The sequence below is a fragment of the Petaurus breviceps genome, unplaced genomic scaffold, assembly GCF_028583685.1.
Source record: "Petaurus breviceps papuanus isolate PSGF00001 unplaced genomic scaffold, PetGlider_PUasm1.0 90849, whole genome shotgun sequence".
NCBI classification, from domain to species: domain Eukaryota; kingdom Metazoa; phylum Chordata; class Mammalia; order Diprotodontia; family Petauridae; genus Petaurus; species Petaurus breviceps.
In genome coordinates, this window is record NW_027187361.1 from 26,735,263 (window position 1) to 26,755,484 (window position 20,222).

Here is a 20,222-nt window from a genome sequence, read left to right on the forward strand (position 1 = left end):
ATTGGATGCCATGCTTTAGGAGGGACATTGACAAACCAGAGCACATTAAAGGAACATAACCAAGAGAGTGAGGTTGTTATAAATCATTTTCTATGAGGTTTGGTTGAAGGATTTGATTGGGGATCTTTAGACAGGAGAAGGGAAGACTTAGGAAAGATGTGACTTGAAGACTTCGTTATCTTCAAGTGTTTGAGGGACTGTCTTGTGGGCAGAACCAGGAGCAGTGACAGGCAGGTACCACTTCAGTTTCATGGAAGAAAATCCTTAACACTGACAGCTGTCCAAAAAGTCGAATGGGCTATCTGAGGAAGTGATGGGTTTCCAGCCACTGGAGATTTCCAAGCAGAGGCTGGATAAACATTTGTGGGGCAGGCTTTTGTTCAAGCATGGATTGGATTAGTTGGCCTCTGAAGTCCCTTACAACTCTTGAAATCCTTTGATTCCTCAGGGCTATTTTTCTGTCCCTCCATAACACTGTACATATTTACCTACATCCGTGGGATATTGGGCTGATTGTATACAAAAGAAGTGCCAAACTCATAGCCCTGCCCCCGCCAGATTAAAATGTAATTGGAAAGTGTTTAACTACATAAATAAAAATACAACATAGAAAATGCTAATTTGTGGTTTTCCAAGTCAATATGCAGCCTGCAGGGACCCATTTCTATTTAAGTTTGAAATCACTGGTGTATAGGAAGTTGGATTTTGTTTTTTTTAACAAAATATGTTATATGCTTATTTTCTTTTGCTCACTTCTAAAATCGGGGTGCATCTCCCAAAATTCCAGTTAATCCAGAGTTTTCCTTATTTGGATTCTGGCTAATTGATGTTTTAGTGCATATCCTATAACCTTGATCAGTTATTCCAATGAGGCATAATTTAATACTTCCATTCTTTCGATCTTCTCTCCCCAAACTGCTCCCCCCCCCAAAGTCATCTTTTCATACAGAGGGGAAAAAGGATCAAATGAAAGAAGACCAGAGGACACATTTGTAAAGAATAAGAACATGAATACTGCAGAGTGTTTGAACAGGGATAAAGGGACTGTTGGTGAAATCACCTTAAAGGAAATTTAGCCATAGTCCACAGCCATCAACCATGCCAGCCTTCATGCACATTTTCCCTCAAGAAATTATTTAGCATTTGGCTATCTCAAAGCACTTGAGCAGCAATCCATTAACCCACACATAAGCATCCTTCTAAAGGAAGCAGGTAGTTCACATCATTAGATCCATTTTGTGGGGGAGGAAGCAAGCAAGAGAAAACACAAAGATAATGCACATCCGGGTCACAAAGTTGTCATTACCAGAGACCATCAGCACAGCCTCCTGATCTTAGGCAGAGGTCACAGGAAGCTCATACTCTGATCCCCCGTCATCTGCCTCTAACTGTGTCTTTACTGAAATCTCTGGGCTTGCTGATGTGATGTCCACCTAATATTACGATACTGTGTTGTTCCCTCATTAAGTGAGCAGGTGACACTTTGGAGTCTCCTCGAGGGTTTCCACAGGGACACCTCAAGGTATACAAAATGAATGACTAAGAAATCCAAGCACACTTACGGCCTTTTATGTAAGCCTGCAGCAAAGCTTTGGGCTGTTCCCAGGAGAACCTCAAGTTAAATTCTGTCCCTGCAAAACACAACAATGTTATTGATTAACTTATTTGACTTTCCTGGGGTCTTTTTGCTTGTTTGTTTGCTATCACTGACCTAGATTCCCCTGAGGGGGGACATCGAGAACCTGGGGAAAGGTGAGGAAGGGTGCTGAGAGCTATCCCTCTCTGCCAGTCAGCTAAAAGACCCTCAAGGCCAGTTTAGAGAACACTGCCTCAGTGTAATGTACTATCAAATTAAAGCTCATTCGTGATGCATTACATAACAGGCCAGTGCTGTCCAGGATCACATTCAGGATAATTATAGAACCTAAAAATGTCTGTGAATCTGTTACATGCAAGCTGCCATGCCCTCACTGGCAGGTCTGGAGGTGGGGAGAGAGTGCTTTTGGTGTCCTGCTTCTGACATTCTTTTCAAAAGCGCTCTCTCTCAATCTCTGTCTCTGTCTCTCTCTCTCTCTCTCTCTCTCTCTGTCTCTCTCCCTCCCTCTCCCCCCTGCCTTCTCCTTTCCCTCTCTCTCCCTCCCTCTGACTGAATTTGGAAAATGAATATACAATCAGTACTTACAAAATCAAGCAATAATTCAGTATTACCAGACTGCAGTGAGATAAATTTACCATACAAATTTAGAATGAGCTCCACTGACCTAGAAAGAAATAGCATCAAAGGATTATGGTTTAAAAGCTGGAAAGAGCCTTAGTGGTCATCTAGACCAACACCCCCATTTTACAGATGAGAGAACTGAGGCCCCAAGAGATTAAAGTAGTCGCACATGACTGTTTCTGGCGCTTAGTAGCAACATGACTATTTCCCACTTTACCCCTTTAAAACTTCAGTTTTCTCATCCATAAAAAGGGTTCAGTGATTTCTTTAGTGCCTCCCTCACAGAGCTGCTGTGAGGCTGAAATGAGATGGTGTATAGAAAGCAAACTGTAACCTTTAAGGTGCTACATACATTTGTATTTAACATGAAAAGTGCTTTGCAAACCTTGTGCTCTGTAGATGTAGCCATTATAAGTAACAGAGCTGGGACTTTATCTCTCAGTACTTCTTTGACTCTGAGTCCAATGGCCATTTCATTGTGCCATGTGGCACATAAAAGAAAGCATGAGCAAACAATAATTTTCATTAGATTCAACTATCGACTTTAAGCCCTTCATGGACGTTGCTGCGACTCCCTCCTAGGCTCAACTGGGGCCACTGGACTAACATTGGTGAAGAGGGGCAAGGGGCTGCAAAAGATCAATATGGTGGGTTCATCACTGAAACCTGTTTGAATGATAAAAATCAGCATTTAATGTGGGTGTGATTTTCCCCTCTCTTTGTCTTCAAGTTCTCAGCACAATTCAGCATGTTTCAAACCATCAAAGACCAGCTAGAGCAGCGGACTCGGATCCTGCAGGCCAACATTCGGTGGCAGCAAGAAGAACTGCATAAAATCCAAGAACAGCTGTGCATGGTCCAGGACTCCAACCTGCAGGTAAGGGCCCCAGAGGAGATGTGGGGAGCCCCAGAGAAGTTCCATGGGCGAACCTTCCCAATAACATCCTCACTTCAGCTCCATGTAACCTTAATTAGTCCTATTTATCAAGCCTCCAAAGCTTGCTGGGCAGACACAAAAGAAGTCAGCTGTGCCCGGTCTTCACTCCGGCTAAGCATGAAATTTCCATGACTTCCTATTCAGGCAGCACCCCATGATACAGTGTTACGCTTCACACATAATGCCAATTCATCATTTCTTTCTTTATTTCTGTTCCTGTTCAGAGTTTGCTTCCCCCCCCACCCTTTGCCCTGTCTTTAAGTCTGTCCGTGTTAGTCTTTTCACTTTTAGACTATAAATTCCCAGTGTCCATATGAATTTCTTCTGTATGATCGATAGCACAGTACCATTCAGAGACATTTACTAAGGGCATTTTGATAGTGAGGAAAACACAAGTAAATTGATCTTGATTGATTTTCTTGTTTTAAAACACACATGTATGGATCAATAGCTAGGAATTCCTCCTTCCCCCTCCTCAAAACAGCACAGGCTGGAAGGGGCAAGGGCTAAGTGTATGAGGCAAGGGTTCTTAACCTTTTTGGTGTCATGGACCCCTTTGGCTACAGACAACACACACATACACATATACACACATCCAACAAACTTTTTTGTATATATAGTATTTGTGATTATTATATATGCACACAATCAACAGGCATTTTGCATATATGTATGTATATATAGTATGTATGTATACATGTAAATATGTAAATGCATACATATATACTCAAACTTTTGTCTATATAATTATTGCACACACAATCAATAGACATTTTTGCATATATGTATGCACATATAGTATATATGTAAACATATACAAATCTATGTAAACACATACATATACTTTCCAACTTTGGGTTTTTTTTTTTTTTTTTTTTGCTTTTTGGAGAGGGGGAAGGTAGGGCAATTGGGGTTAAGTGACTTGCTAATGTCACATGCCTAGTTTTTGTGTTAAGTGTTTGAGGCTGCATTTGAACTCAGATCCTCCTGACTCCAGGGCTGGTGCTCTCTATTCACTGTGCCACCTAGCCATCCCTAAACTTTTGTAAATATGTATATATACATATATATAATATAAATGTATACATATACATAAAGTACACATATGCAATCAACAGACATTCTTGTATGTATGTATATATAGTGTTTGTGTAAGCATGTATGTATATATACACACGTTATATCCTATATCATATAATAATTATGATGTGGTATATCACTCTCTTCTCTTATTTCATGCAATAAAAGAGTTTTCTTCCTTCTCTGGATCTGGGAGGACATACAGTACCCTCATAACCTTGTAGAAAATGGATCCAGCGTGTGAAATAAATACATGCAGTATTCAAGAAAACTGTAAAGAGTTGGTAGAATACTTAGAACCTCAGAATAAAAGGTGTTTTTTTTTTTAAATCCATTTCTCTGAATTCCACCAAACCCAGGAAATGTTTTAAAAAGGTGGGGGGGGGGGGACTAGCAATGCACCATTCAGGGTACAAATTTTAACTTTAAAAGACAGTGAATACATTTAAGTGTCAGCGTCTATTTTTTAATCCTGTATTTTACTGTAGTATGGTATAGTAAACTGTAGCATATCCCCATTGATCCAGTGCCTGATTGATGGCCCATGTCACTCTTCCTAGAACCTATTTAACTTGAATTACTTCAATAGGATTTTCACAGGAAGAAGAAAATTGGGCCAAAAGCAAGGCAGAGATATTAACATGTTTCCAAAAAACAGTAATTTCTGAATTTTCTGGCTTTTAAAAATGGATTTCAATAATAGAGCAGGATTTTAAAATATCAAATGACCATAAGGTGTTCCCTTTCACCCCTCATTACTGGTACTCATTACTTTTCCTCTTTATAACCAAAGCTCATTATACTTGGATCACCTCATGAAACCCAGGCATCTGACTTCTGTAGAATTGATTATTATTAGTCCCCAAAGTAGAAAGGATTGAAACTGTGTTCTTTCATGGTTTCTCCCAATTGACTTTATGCTGAAATTTCCCAAGGAATAGACCTAACCTGGGGAATATTTTCTCACATGTTATGCTACTTTAATTTGCAGATTGCAAGTTTTAAAACATTTTCAATATATATTCCAAAGTGTTTGACCAAAAAAAAAAAGGAATTAATTTTCCACATTACTTTATATGACTGCAAAATTTAAAAAGAAGATAAAATGTAATGGATATGCTTTGGGGAAGTTGCTTTGAACATAGGATTATTTTCTTTTTAATCCCCTTGGAAAATCAGAAGTAAAATATTTCTGTGATTTTTAATTTTTTTTTAATTTTTTTTTTTTTTGCTTTTTGGAGGGCAATTGGGGTAAAGTGATTTGCCCAAGATCACACGGCTAGTTTTTGTGTTAAGTGTCTGAGGGCAGGTTTGAACTTAGGTCCTCCTGACTCCAGGGCTGGTGCTCTATTCACTGAGCCACCTAGCTACCTACCCCTTTCTGTGATTTTTAAAAAAATACTGTTTAACCTGACAGATTTTATTTCCCTTTAGATGGCATATAAAAAGGTACTTGGTACCTACAGAATACTTTTCTAACAAGACCCAATGTACTTTCACAAATATTACCTTAAATGTCATTGCACACATATTCAAAAATGTGCTGGTGCAGAGAAACTGAAGCATGCATGGTTTAAGCAGACAGGCTTAAGAGCAAAAAGAAATTAAATTTTAAGAAATAAAAGCTCCCTAATCCTAGCCCTAAGTTCTAGACTCCTCTAATTGGCTTTTGGGGATTTCTTTTGGCATCAAGGACATTTATTTAAAAACTATTTGCCTTCATTTCTAGGGTTTTTTTTTTTAGGGTAGATACAAGGCTGTCACATATCCTTTAACAAGGGCAGCTGCATGATGTGAAGTTAAACACACTGGGTGCTCTACAGAAGAGAGTCAGCCAATTCAAGAATGCTTATCACCATCCTGCATACCCAGATCATAAATCTTTCTTTCCTGGGGTATTTCTGACTGCAAACTTCGGCTCCCTCTGTTGGCTGTCTATGGTGTAAATCCCTGATTTAAAGACAGGGACAGTCCCAGTAGATCAACAAGCATTTATTTACAAAAGTCAAACAGATCTTGCCCCGAAGGGGCCTGTTCTACTTAAGGGATGCAAAGTGATAAAAAAAAAAAATAAAAATATAGGCTCTCATGGAGGCTAGGTAGTGCAGTGAATAGAGCATCAGCCCTGGAGTCAGGAGGACCTGAGTTCAAATGTGGCCTCAGACAGTTAACACAAAAACTAGCCGTGTGATCTTGGGCAAGTCATTTAACCTGCCCTGCATTCCTCCCCCCCCCTCCCCCCAAAAAAGCAAAAAAAAAAAATAGGCTCTCTACAAAGTAACAGTAATCAAAAGGTATAGGAAGTTTAATAACTCTTTGGGCTTAATTCCAGACTCCTCTCCAAAAATGGTTGGATCAGTTCACCATTCCACCAACAATGAAATAGCGTCCCAATTTTTCCACATCCCCTCCCCAACATTTTTCACTTTGCCCTTCATTTCATAAATCAAAAATAAATTAATTAAATAACAGTGATCCGTGGGGCAGCTTAACTAATAACTGGGGGGCGGGGGTCATTACAAAAGACCAGCTAGGTGGCACAGTGGAGAGAGTGCCTGACCTGGAGTCAGGAAGACCGGAGTTCAAATTTGACCTCACAAACTTCCTAGCCATGAGACTCTGGGCAAGTCATTTAACCATATTTACCTCAGTTTTCTCATCTGTAAAATGAGCCATAGAGGGAAATGGCAAATCATTGCAGTATCTTTGCCAAGAAAACCCCAAATAGGGTCACAAAGAGTTGGACACAACTGAAAACAACCACAGAATTAGGAAAGGTCTCTTGAGGGAGGGGCGCTCAAGCTAAGCTTTGAGCACTAGGAGCTCTAAGGGAGCCCTCCTTCATCCCACAAGCATTTACTAGACACTGACTTTTCCCTTAAGCCTCGTCTTCCTTTTGCTTTCCTTATCTCTGCTTATTGGACTGTTGCTGTGAGCAGCTTCAAGGTTCTGATTACATTGTAGAGCAAACTCTGTTTATTCAGCAGTAAAGTAAAGCAAAACATTCACAGAAACCAAAGTACAGCATTCACAATGTTATAGCGTAACAAGTTATCCCTAAAGTGGCCACAGAGTTTTAAACAAAGTACAATCATTTAGTAAGTTCTAACCTCAATCATCCTTAAGTAGCAAGCCTCCTTAAGGGACACAAAGTACAAAGGTCAAAGTTCTCCACCCCTAGGTCACAGTCAATCATAATCTTCTCAGGCAGCACTAGGTACTCAAGGAGAGGTCTTTTCATCTTGACTCGAGGCTGGCTCTCAGATTCCATGGTTCCCCTTCCATGGTCCCAGCTCCTGCCCTAATCTACCCAACTGTCACCTGAGTTCAAAGGCAGGCAGCTCCCAGCTCCTTGTTTGTCCAATTCCTGTTCCATATTGAAGCTCCCAGTGTCCAGTCCACCTCAAGTCCTTCACAGCTTCTGTTCCTGGGAAGACAAAACTTAACAAAGCCACAATAACATGCATGCACATTGCCAGCATTATCATCAATTCACTGTCTGCCTATGAAATCAACAGAGACCCACCAACAAGGTCTGAGAAGTCAACACAAGTCATCAGCATAGAAATCAATACAGACCCACAGACAAGGTCCAAGAGGTCAACATAAATCATCAACATAGAAATCAACACAGACCCACAAATAAGGTCAAGACAAATCATCAGTACAGTCCCAGGACCTCCAAAACCCTCCTCCAGGAATTCTGTAAACAGACAACCAGAAAATCCTCTTTCAGGGCTTGCACTGAGGTCCCAGGGCTTCTGTACAAAGTATCACAAACAAACATCAACACAGACGGAACAGACAACATGGAGTGCCAGGATACCACAAGTTTCCTCCTTCTTGACTCTGCCACCACAAGAGTTCTCTTCTCAGTTCTCCTCAGTTCTTCTCAATTCTCTTCTCAGTTCTGCTCTCTCCAGCCTGGGCTTCTCCTTATATATGGTCATTAGCTTCTCCCCTTCCTGTTGCATCAGCAACAAGTGTTCACAAGTTCTAAGGTTCACAAGTTGTGGGGTTCACAAGTTCTGCTTTTCAACAAAGACTTGATAACAAAACAAGGTATTAATTAAATAGCTGAAACAAGGTGTTAACTACTTCTTTACTTGCCATTACATTCTAGACCAATCATTTAACCTTTGTCAGCCTCATTTTCCTCATCCGTAAAATGTAGTGTGTAATTCACAGGTTTGTTGTAAAGTTCAGATGAGAAAATATGCTTAAAATGCTTTGTAAACCTAAAATACTAGCTGTTGTTGCTAGTCTGTTGTTATTGTGGCAGGGGTTGGATTAGTTGGTCTGTGACAATTCTTCTAGTTCTAAAATCATCTAGTATTTTCAGCCATATACATATAAATAGTACTCTCCCATTAATAGGGTTATTTTCATTGATAAAGGAAACTGTATAGAGAGCAGTGCAAAACATCGTCAAGTTCTTTCTGGCTGTCCCATAAGGTCATTTGGAAATTTCATTTATTTCTTTTACTAAGTGGAAGATTTCCCCCCAGGTAAGGTGATGTGAGGCAGATGACCACAGCACACAGGAGGGCTGCTAGCACAGGTTCACTCGTGATCTGATCAGACAGGAAAGACACTGAGACACCTTCAAAGGGGTGAATAATCTTACTTTATTTTAGTCTCGTTTTCCCACAATGGCTGCTGATAATGGGAGGACAAACTCATACGGCATTCCCTAATCACCCTTCTTGCAGGGGCTGGGTGACAAGAGGGGGCAACTACCCCTCTGGCTCCATGGGGTCACTCGAGATGGGCACTATTTGTGCTCTCCCCTAAATCCATTCCAGCCTCAATGGGGCCAGTTGAAGCAAACACAGATTACCCCCAAGCCTTGATGGGGGCTGGTCAAGGCACACACAGCATACCAGCTTGTGCATTCAACCCTAAGGATTCCCCACTCACTGATCAGTGCCCACCTGCTTTATAGGGCAACAGACAAAGAAGGCATATTACCAGCAATAGCCTCATCCCAGTATCTCACTGCACATCCACAGTGGAAGTTTATAATGTTTGCACATATGCTTATAGTATTTATCATTACATAATGCTGCGTAAGCATGGTAGAGATGTTTACAAGTCATGAACCTGGGAAACTGAGATTGTTATAGCTACGGATCCCGGGAAACTGAACTCTAAGAAAGAATAACAAAAATCCACCTTACACACACTAAAATCTACCTTACTTAAAGGTGATGATGACACTTAGAAGCCAATGCATATTTCCTACGTGAGTTATAAAAAGAACTCAAAGGGCAGATTTAGGTCTTAGAAGACTGGAAATTCCATTAATCAATAACTAGCATTTGTACATGCTTTCAGGTTTGCAGAACACTTTTATGTTATCTCATTTGATTCTCATAATAACCCAGTGAGCTAAATGCTATTATTATCCCCATTTAGTAGATGAAGAAACTGAAGCTTAGACACAGTAAGTGTTGAGTGTCATAGAGCTAGCAAGCAGGATTCAAACCCAGGTCTTACTCCTAATATGACAGTAGATAGGGTTCTGGGACCCCGAAATAGTGACATGTGGGTCTTATTGAATTTGACCCAAGCCTTCTTTCAGCCAAAGAAAAACAAGCTTTATTAAAAATCTACCATAATGGCCAGACCCCCTTTTTTTTTTTTGAGGGGGAAGGTAGGGCAATTGGTGACTTGCCTAAGGTCACATGGCTAATTTATTTTTGTGTGTTAAGTGTCTGAGGCTGGCTTTGAACTCAGGTCCTCCTGACTGCAGGACCAGTGTTTTGTCTGCTGTGCCACCCAACGGCCAGACTCTTTAGAAATCCCAACATTAGTTGGACTCTTAAGGAATCTGAGCACTTTCTTGGAGGCAAGATGGATCTTTTATACAGAAGACTAGGTACAGAGAAGGGATCTAGATGGAATTAAGGGAGTGGGTGTCTAGGCGGGGCCAGGTCGGGACAATTGAAAGGGCAGTTAATTAACTGGGAAGGGCCTGAGCCACATGGAAAAGATGAGGGGCTTTTCCTTTTTCGGGTCCCTATCCCAAAGACATGGTCTTTTCCTTTTGTGGGTTCAGATGCCATCCCCATCGATACCATTTATCTATTTCAAAATACAGACTTGTTCTGGGATGTTCTTGGTGAAGTGGGACCTTAATGGCTTAGCATGGATTAGAGCTATAAAGCAGAGAGGATTCAATTTTCAGTGAAAGTTTTAAAATCTCTTTTATGTGTTAAGTTCTAAAGGAGATTCAAAGATGAAGGTATGGTCCCTGTTCTCAAAGGGCTTACCATCTGGCAGGCCTGGTGAAAATACGGTTTCTTTCTTGGCGGTTTTCTCTTTCCAGATGTTTTTACAGCAGTCAGCTGTATCCCTGAGTTTCAGCAGCATACAGCGGCCGGAGCAGCAGCAGCAGCTACAGCAGAGGTCAGGGGTAGTTTCCCAAACACAGCTTGTGCCTAGCCCTCAACTTCCAGGACAGATTGCAACTTCCCAGATAGCAAACCAACAGTTGCTACGGGAATCCAGTGTGATAGCAAGCCAGGTAACTCTACTTTTCTTCTAAATTCCATTTTCCCAGCAGGGACAGGCAGATACCAAAGAGTGAAGGCATGACTTATTGATGAGCCAAGGGGGAAAGCTGGAGAGTAGAACATGATTTGAAACTGAGTCAAAAGAAATGATTCATGTTTTTCAATAAGTTCTCATTATAAAAAAGTAAGGTTCATTTGGTCCCATATCTTAATGACTTCCGCCCCTCCACTTTTCCCCCGATTTGCTTTGAAAGGCATTCTAGAACTAGCCTGGCTCCTAAATTGAGATGGCTACATCTCAAAGGGTCCTTCTCAATCTGCCCAGTCAAATCTAGGTTTGACAGAAAAGAGAAGTTTCTAACCATTAGGGCTACCTAGAAATGAAAGTGGGATGGATGACCTCAGACGGTGGTGAGTTTCCTCTTATTGGGACTGGACGACCCCTTGTCATACTTGTATGTTCATAAGAGAGATCCTTATTCAGGTACAGTTTGGACCAGATGGGTCTAAGGCCCACCCATCTCCCCTGAGATTCTGGACCCTCGAGATACAAGTTGCCCCTGTGTAAGCGTCTGGATCGGAGTGCTACCCACTCTCCTGATTTACTCACAGACACGGGGTGGTGCGGGTCAGCCCTCCTCACGTCCCTTTCCCTGACCTTGCCTCTGCTCTGAGAAATAGCTGCCGAGCGTGTCGTCCTCAGTCCCTGGCCCCCTTACAAAGGCATCATCCCAACTACCCTTGGGGCTGTCTTCTAGAGAGAACCTAGTCTTACCCCACTCCTGAATGGTGACAAAACGGGCAGACGAGAGACCTGGCAGAAGCAGAGCAGGATGAAGAGTGCCTTTCAGACTCCTTTCATTGAGACGTGTCTTCCTCCTTAAAAATCATGCTCCAGGGGCAAAAACCAATGAGAAGCACACAAGTCCTGCAGGGAAATGGCCACTCCGTGAGCAGCTTGACCTCCCAGTTCAGCAGCACAGCTTTACTCCCACAAGCCCTGAGTCTGACCACGCCGGCTTCTCTCACCCAGGACACTGGACAGTGTCATGCCAGCCCAGACTTCAGCCATGATAGGCAACTCAGGTATGAACAACGCCTTCCTTTGTTTTTTGTCTGCTTGTTTTTAAAATTATTTTTCCATTAACAAGTATTTGTTTTCTCTCCCTCCCATCTCCCCACCTTGGGTTGGGAGTGGGAGGACAAAAATAAAACCCTGGTAACAAATACACACACACACACCAAATCCCTACATTGGCCATGTGCAAAAATGTGTCTCTTTCTGCATATCTCTGACAGGAGTGAGTAGTGTGCTTCATCTTCAGTCATCTGGAATTAATGCCTTTCTCTGAAAAATAACTGATAATCTGTTTTCAATCCCTTCAATTTCCTTTCCTCTGCAGAAGATAGAGGCAGGTAAGGGAAATGCAGACATTCTTATGAAGCAAAAAGGGAGTTTGTGAGCCGTATGACACAGAAAGTGCCAGAGCCAGGGACAGACCAGCCCAGCCAGGTTCTTCCTGAGCAGGAGGCTAAGGAAAGCAAATTCAAGATGGAACAGGAGGCATTTGAATGGAGGGATCAGTTAACACAATAGTTGGCCAGGTGTTCCAAAGAGGGTGATGAACATTATTCTCTCTCTCCTCCAAAAGACTGCTGCTTAGTCAACCAATCCAGCCAATGATGCCTGGGTCGTGTGATGCAAGGAGGTCCTCAGACCCTGGAGGCACTGGGCGACCAGTAAAGTAGGTGGTCCCGGAGGGAGGGAAGAGGGATGAGGGAGGGAGGGGAGAAGATAGAAGGACAGTAGAAAACTGGATTAGAATCATAATATGATTTTCCTCCTACTTGAATCCGAAGTCATTGTTTTGATTCTGTATTTAGATTTTCTCGAGCTTTTTTTAAAAAGCCCCTGTTCTGCAATCTCCTTCCATGACAACATGCTCCCTTTATCCTATCCCCAGTGATTTAAATTAATAAAATGTCTGTTGACTCCTTCTGAAGTCTGAAAAGCCTCCACTCTCAGGGCATAAAGTCCAGGCGGCCCAAATCTGGCCACTGCAGGATGGTTTCTAGCATTTATATTGAGAAGCAGCCTGGGATGATAGCTGGATGGTGTCCTCTAGATTCCACCTTCTCTCACATACCAGAGAGTGACCTGTCAATGCCTCAAGGAAATTCTTGAAGACTTTAAGGAAGGGGGCTGCTAGGTGGCACAGTGAGTAAAGCACCAGCCCAGGGTCGGGAGGACCCGAGTTCGGTTCTGGCCTCAGACACATAACACCCACACAAAAAAACTAGCTGTGTAACCTTGGGCAAGTTACTTAGCCCCAACTGCCCCCCAAAAGGCAAAAAAAAAAAAAAAAAGAGAGACTTTAAGGAATAGTTGCTGCTGTGCTTTGGCAGAGGGGATTCTTTCACTGGGAGCTCCTTATAGGACGCCAGTGAAATCACAGGTCTGGTCCCCCCTCCCCACCTAAAAAAAGTCCAGCAGCCAAAAAGCCCCACTGACAGTAACTCTGAATCTGCCAACCTGTGGCACTGGTCATGTACCAGTAGGACATTAAGAAACCTGTAAAATTTGTTTCCACTTTCCATCTACAAACATATTCTTCTCCCACCCCCACCCCCTTTGCCTATACCCTTAGGCCTGAGAATCAGAAAGAATTGTGTTTAACAGCACCATTCACCATTCCCTAATTAACAGGGTCAATATTACTGGAAACATGAAGTTCCAGTAATGTGAAAAGCTATTGGAAAAATAAAATGTTTCCATGCTTTGGAAGTGAGACTGAAATAGAAATACCTGGCAGATGATGCCCTTTCCATAAAATTGTGGCTTAATTTTTGTAAGGAGGCTACCACTCAACAAAGAACCACACAGAGGCCCTGGAAAAGACACCTACCTGCCTTGGAGACAGCTTCCATTGAACCCTCCATAGGCACGCCCCCAGGCTTCAGTTTTCTCCAACTCTAAACTTCCCTTTGGAGCAATTCCATTGGCACTCTCCTTTCATCTCACAATCCTTCAAAGAACCCATCCTTGGTTCCCTTCCAGGGTGTGTAAAGAATGTCCCATTTTGGGGCGGCTAGGTGGCGCAGTGAATAGAGCACCCGGCCCTGGAGTCAGGAGGACCTGAGTTCAAATGCGGCCTCAGACACGTAACACAATAACTAGCCATGTGACCTTGGGCAAGTCACTTAACCCCAATTGCCCTCCAAAAAAAAGGCAAAAAAAGAATGTCCCATTTCTTAACAGTCTCAAATAACATCCATCTTCTGTTGCGCAGTTTCTTCGAGTCTCCTCTTAGACACACAGTAGCCTTCCTTTTAAACTCCCTATCCGCAAAGATTCAGCCAATGTTTCTAATTCGGTCGAATTTTTAGCCTGCCCTGCCCAAGTGCTCCAAGTAATTTGGAGACAAAATCTTCCTGGTTATGATAGTAATAATTATTTCCATTTATATAGCTCTTTAAGCAAAGTTCATTTGATTTTCACAACAACCGTGTGAGGTAGATGCAATTTTTTCCCCAACTTTATAGATGAGGAAACTGAAGCTGAGACTTGCCCAGATCACACAGTTAAATAACTATCTGAGGCAGGATTTGAACTTGGGTGTTTCTTATTCCAAGTCCTTTACTCTTTCCGGATACTGCTTCACCTACCTGCTGTCTATGTTTGTTTCTAGTGAGGCTTAAAGTCAAGTCATTGGGTAGAGACCTTCTTTATTCTGTGAATTCTGATTTTTTAAAGGGCTCACTAGGTGACACTGGAATGAGTGTTGAGCCAGGAAGACCTGAGTTCAAATTAGGCCTCAAATATGACTAACCTGGGCAAGTCAGGTAACCTCTTTCTGCCTCAGTATCCTCATCTGTAAAATGGGACTGATAAGAGAACCTTTCTCTCAGGATTGTTGGAGAGGATCAAATGAGGTAATGATTAGAGAGTTCTTAGCACAGTGCGGGGAACACAGTAAGCATTGTGCAAATGTTAGCTTTTTTTTTAAACAATAATAACTGACATCCCTATAGCAATTTATTTCATTTGCTCCTCACAAACTTGTGAGATAAGTATTACAGGTATTATTATACCCATTTTATAGATGAGGAAACAGTGTTTAAATGGCTTGCTCATGATCACACAGCTAGTAAGTGTCAGAAATGGATTTGAACCTGGATCTGGCTTGATTCCCAGTTCTGTCCATTATGCAACACTGCATTTTTCTGACTTGTTTTTTTATGTTAAGTTTTTTGTAGCCAATAGAATTCTGATACCCTTGATTAAGTTTTTCTTTTTCCTCCCTCCTGAATTTCTACCAGACAATAAGTAGATGGCTTAGTGCCAGTCTTTTCTTCTCAGTCATCCAGAACCTGACTCCTCCAAATTCCTAGGCCAGTATTCCGGAGCCTGTTAGGGCCACTTGTGAAACACATACACATAGGGAGGGCTTCAGACAAAACTCGTTGATGATGATCTCGAAATGAATTTCTTCTCTAGAAAAAATTTGCAGCCTTTTCAAATACCTAGAACTTTTTGTCTGGTCTTCTCTCCATGTCTTGCTGTCAACTTGGAATATCTCATTTTTAAAGCTATTTCTTTTTTTCACTGAAACAAACAGATATCCTCCGAGTCCATCTGGATTTCCAAGTCTGGAAGTGCAAACATCCAGCAGCAGCACCTCGACCCCTATTCTGCTGATGGGACAAGCTGTGTTGCACCCTGGCTTCTCTACCACACAGCCATCCCCCTTGCAGCCTCTGCAGCCCCAGCAGACACCGCACTATCTACAGGTAGGAGATGGGCAGAGAGATGAGAGACGGGAGACTTCTGTAGGGACCAACCACACCCAGAAGACATAAGCCTTGACAAAGCCTGTTTCAACTCTTGCTTTGAGCATGAGCTCTTAACCTGGGATCTGAACTTGGCATTTCTTTCTAATATTTTGCTAGCTATAATTCAGTGTTCTTGTATAATGCCACATACTTTGTTTTATGTATTTAAAAACATTCTAAGAAGGGATCAATAGACTTCAGCAGAATGCCAGAGGGGTCCATTACATACACAAAAATGTTTAAGAACTACTTGTTTAAAGATCACTCTAGGGTCCAGGTGCAGACACGTGCATGCTAAAGATGGTTCCTGAACAGGTTCAGTATTTGGGAGGATTTCTTGAATGCCTTATTGGAGTAATAAAGGAAATTACCTTATTAAAACAAAAACTATGGAAAAATAGCAATGAACAAACATAATTCAATTAAGTAGCTATCATACGTAATTCATTAAGACAGACCCTGGGGATCTGAAAATGAAATAAGCCACAGACTCCACCTACACGTACTCAGCATTTGTAAGGGAAGGGCATATTTTGATGCCCTGTTCCTCGGCCGTGGCGCGGCTCTCTCTTGCCTAGAATTCCTTCCACTCTTGAATCAGGTGGGAAGCAGTATTAACGAGCATCGTTGGAAAGGTCCTTCTGAGCTCCATCCCCGTGGCTTCCCCTCGAGTGAGACAGAGTGGACTCACCATTTGGGGATGTTATCTGCATCCCTCCCCTCTGACTCTCTGGTTAGCCAAAGTACAACGATTGTAAACCAAGTTTATTTGATGTTTCCTTGCTAGGTACAGACACCAACCTCTTTGCACAATGAACAGCAAGACTCTCTGCTTTTGCCCACCTACTCACAACAACAAGGGACCATGGGATATCATCCCACACCCCCACAGCCACCGCCACCGCCTCCACACCCATCCCGAAGGCCCAGCAGTCTGTCAGAACCCTCAAGCCTCCAGCAGCCTCCACGATAGGATGCCAACAGAATGTCAATACACAATCAGCTTTAACCAATGGACAAGAGAGGGACGGGGCAGGGGAGGAAAGGATTCTGGATCTAAACTCTTGGCTTTTGCACACTGCAGAATACATTTCAGAACTCCTAGATCATAACAAATCTCAGACCGCAGGTTGCAGTAGATAGAAAATTATCAAGGTCTGGTTGTCCTTGGTTCCCCCGGCTCAGTGGATCTCTACAGCCATACATGACCACTCAGACTGGAAGTGAACAGTAGTCTATGTGAACCCCATCCCTGTTGGGTAAACACTTGGAGAAAGCACTTTCTGCTTCATCCTTGTGAGCACATTCGTGTAACTCCAGCTGACCGTGGACTGTCTATATGAAATATTTGGCCTTTATTCTTTCACTCTTCTTTCCTTTGCATTTGAGAAGCACTGGGTCAAAGATCTGTTGAAGAGAGAAAGAACAAGAGATTATTTTTATTATTGTTAATATTTTTTTTGCACAACTGCACAGAAGAAATAACTTAGGCACTTTCTGTATAAAATAAAAAAATAAATAAAAGTCTATTTACTTCATGTCGTGACCACAACTACAAAAACAGCAGGCAGAGCTGGTCATACTCTCCAGCCTAAAACTAACAGAACGCACCCTTTAACCCTTCCTGTTCTGGTGGATGTTTTGGGTTTGGGTTCTTTCTTAAGAAAATAACACTGGACTATACCTGTTTACTTTATTAATTACAACTACAAAGGAGGACTCGAACTGTAAGCACAATCATGCAGCTGATGCTCTGGAATTCTGTCGAGACACTTAAGAATATAAAGAGGATACATTTCTGCCTCCCAGACAGCCAGTCACCTCTGTTTGGGGCTACAGGTCACTGAGGAAAATGCACTGTGTTTTGGCCCATTGAATGGGGATGCTGCATCTTATTACATATCTTTCATGATAAATACCTAGGATTGAATTTTCCTTTAAAAATGCACTTTTTGCTTTTTTTGTATGTTTTGTTATGTTGAGATGTTTCTAAAGAAAAGATTTTATGTAATTATAAAACATAGTGTATTGTACAGCTGTTGTAATAATGACCTATTTCTATAAAAAATAAAATTGTATGGAATTATGTGTAAATTATTTTGTATCTGAAAACACCAGTTCATTTCACAAGTATAAAAGTTTTCTTGTGCTTTTCTGTGAGTGGACATTTTGTAATAAATTAACAAATTTGTACAATTTCCTATGGAGGCAATTCCTGTCTCTTGGTATATTTATATATACATATACGTATATGGATATATCCGTATGTGTATTTATGAGTAAACATGTATTTGTCTTTATTTCTGCATGCATTTATATTCAATAAAATAACACTGGGAGGCAGTGTGGCATAATGGATAGAGAGCTGGCCTCAAAGGTGGGAAGACCAAGGTTCATGTCCTGTGTCACACATATTAGCTGTGTGACCTTGGGTAAGTCATTTACCTCTCAGCATTGTAGGTTATTCTAATTAAGATTTAGAACAGGTTCACTTCTGCACTTTATAAATGAAATCACAGGTCTATCCCCTATCACTCAATATAACTACTACTGAAGAAAAAGAGGAAACAAGTATCCTCTAAAGAGAACTTCATAAAACCTGAAAAGCCAGCAGGCTGGGATTCAAATCCTATTTCTTTCACCAACTCCCTGAAGGACCTTAGTTAAGTCACCTCATCACTCTGGCCCTCGGTTTCCCTATTAGTGATTTAAAGAAGTTGGGCTAAGTGACATTAAGAGGAAGTGTGGTGTAGTGACTAGACTTGGAACCAGGAAAGACTAAGGACTGCACCTGTGATTTCATTGGTATAGAGAGCCCCCCGCTGAGGGGATTCCTGCCAGTGCAGGCTGGCACCTTATCTCCACCTGAGAAAGTATCCTAGAGCACAGTGAGAGGTGGAAGGATTTGCCCAGAGTCATCCAGTCAATATGTCCCAGAAGTAGGACTTGGCGGTCTTCCTGGCCAGCCCTTGTCCGTCCGCCACACCATGGAAGGCTTGAGATCAAGTCCCAGCTCAGATATTCCCTGGTGCCCTTCACTTATGCTCTGCATCCTCACTTGTTGGACTCGACAGCCCCTTCCACTCTAAACCTGTGGCTCGGATTCTCTGGCATCCAGTGATGACAAGCACTGCACAGATTGAAGTATTTCCCTTTGGATCGACCGTGAAATTGAGAGCATCCTGTGATGGTGAGCTTGAGCCACACACAATAGACAGCTTGTTCAGAGAGCCCTGAAAGAAACCTGAGGCTGGTTTTACAGTAAATGTCTCCATGTTTTAATTCAAGAGCAAACCTAGAGATGTAAATGCTGGTTTGAATGAGATGCCAAGAACATGTCAGCCTGCCCTAACTAGATTTCTTATCTGAGAAGTCATTCTAGTCCAAATTAGAAAGAGCTCAGGTGAAGGTAATTCCCTGGAAAGTAGCAACAAAATCCATGAACCTTTTTTTCTAGAAAAATACTAGGGGGTGGCTAGGTGGCACAGTGAATAGAGCACTACTGACCCTGGAGTCAGGAGGACCTGAGTTCAAATTCGGCCTTAGACACAAAAACTAGCCATGTGACCTTGGGCAAGTCACTTAACCCCAGTTGCCCTCCCAAAAAAAAACAAAAAAAAGATTTGAAAAATACTAGCCTATCGCACATAAATAAACCCACAGAAATGCCCATCTATCAAGAATCCTCCCAAAACACAAATGAGTTGAATCTACCTGATTTAGCAACCTGGAAATAACAGGGTCAGCCAGATGATGTTCTACAGTACTCTTTCCTCAGCATGCTGTACAGCTAGATGGCACAGTAGAGGGAGGGTTGGGCCTTCCTGCCCGAGTTCAAATCCAGCCTCAGACATTATGAGCAAGTCACCACCTGTTTACCTCAGTTTCCTCATCTGTAAAATGGGGATATTAATAGCACCTTCCCTTTCAGTATTATCATGAGAATCAAATGAAATGAACATTTGTAAAGCACTTTAGCACAGTGTCTGACTACATAGTAGGTGCTTAACTAAATACTTGTTTCCTTTCTTTCAAGAGGAGTCCTGGGTTCTAACTCTGACTTTTTCACCAAGTAGCCTTGTAACTGTTGGGATGATCATATAACCTCACTCTGCCTTAGCTTCAGCATTTGTCAAATCTTCTGAAATGATGTGAGAACACTGAAAAAAAATGCAAAACACTACATAAAATGCGGGGGTGCTTCTGAAAAGTGTCTGTTGTGTCAATCAAAACATTTAAAATACATTAGATACATTAGAATACTTCACCATTAAAAAGACCTTAAGGAAAATTCTACTTTAAAATAAAGAATGGAGTAATCACCACCTATAACATTAGTCTTCAGTAAGTTCAAAATGTCATCTACCAGATCTCTGAGAAATCTGCTTAATTTAATCAGCAGTTTTCAGAATCTCCACTTCTTAGAAGAAAAAGCTAATTACTGGAGATGTGACCTAGTTTAACTTGTAGTTCTTTATACCTAGAAGACATAAAAGTGGTAGGGAAGGGCATACCGTGCTATTGATTTGTCTTTTCCCTGAGCACCCGCTTTCAAATATTCAGAATCTGGAGAAATTTGGAAAACATATTAGTAATTCCTTTGTTCATTCTTTAAACCCACATCCTTTGCCAGAGA

General features: G+C 41.8%; 1 protein-coding gene across 8 annotated transcripts in view; it reads left to right on the top strand.

Moving 5' to 3' along the window:
- Window positions 1-17,738, top strand: part of NPAS2 (neuronal PAS domain protein 2) — a 247,683-nt gene extending 229,945 nt beyond the window's left edge. For 7 of the 8 annotated variants that reach the window (XM_069073028.1, XM_069073027.1, XM_069073021.1 and 4 more), the window contains exons 16-21: window positions 2,949-3,095; window positions 10,567-10,764; window positions 11,652-11,839; window positions 12,406-12,498; window positions 15,373-15,544; window positions 16,374-17,738. In XM_069073028.1, coding sequence (XP_068929129.1) covers window positions 2,949-3,095; window positions 10,567-10,764; window positions 11,652-11,839; window positions 12,406-12,498; window positions 15,373-15,544; window positions 16,374-16,559 — 984 coding nt within the window. In that variant the 3' untranslated portion in view covers window positions 16,560-17,738. The remainder of the gene's footprint in view (window positions 1-2,948; window positions 3,096-10,566; window positions 10,765-11,651; window positions 11,840-12,405; window positions 12,499-15,372; window positions 15,545-16,373) is intronic. The other variant, XM_069073025.1, reaches the window with a different exon arrangement.
- The last annotated feature ends 2,484 nt before the right edge of the window (window positions 17,739-20,222 follow it).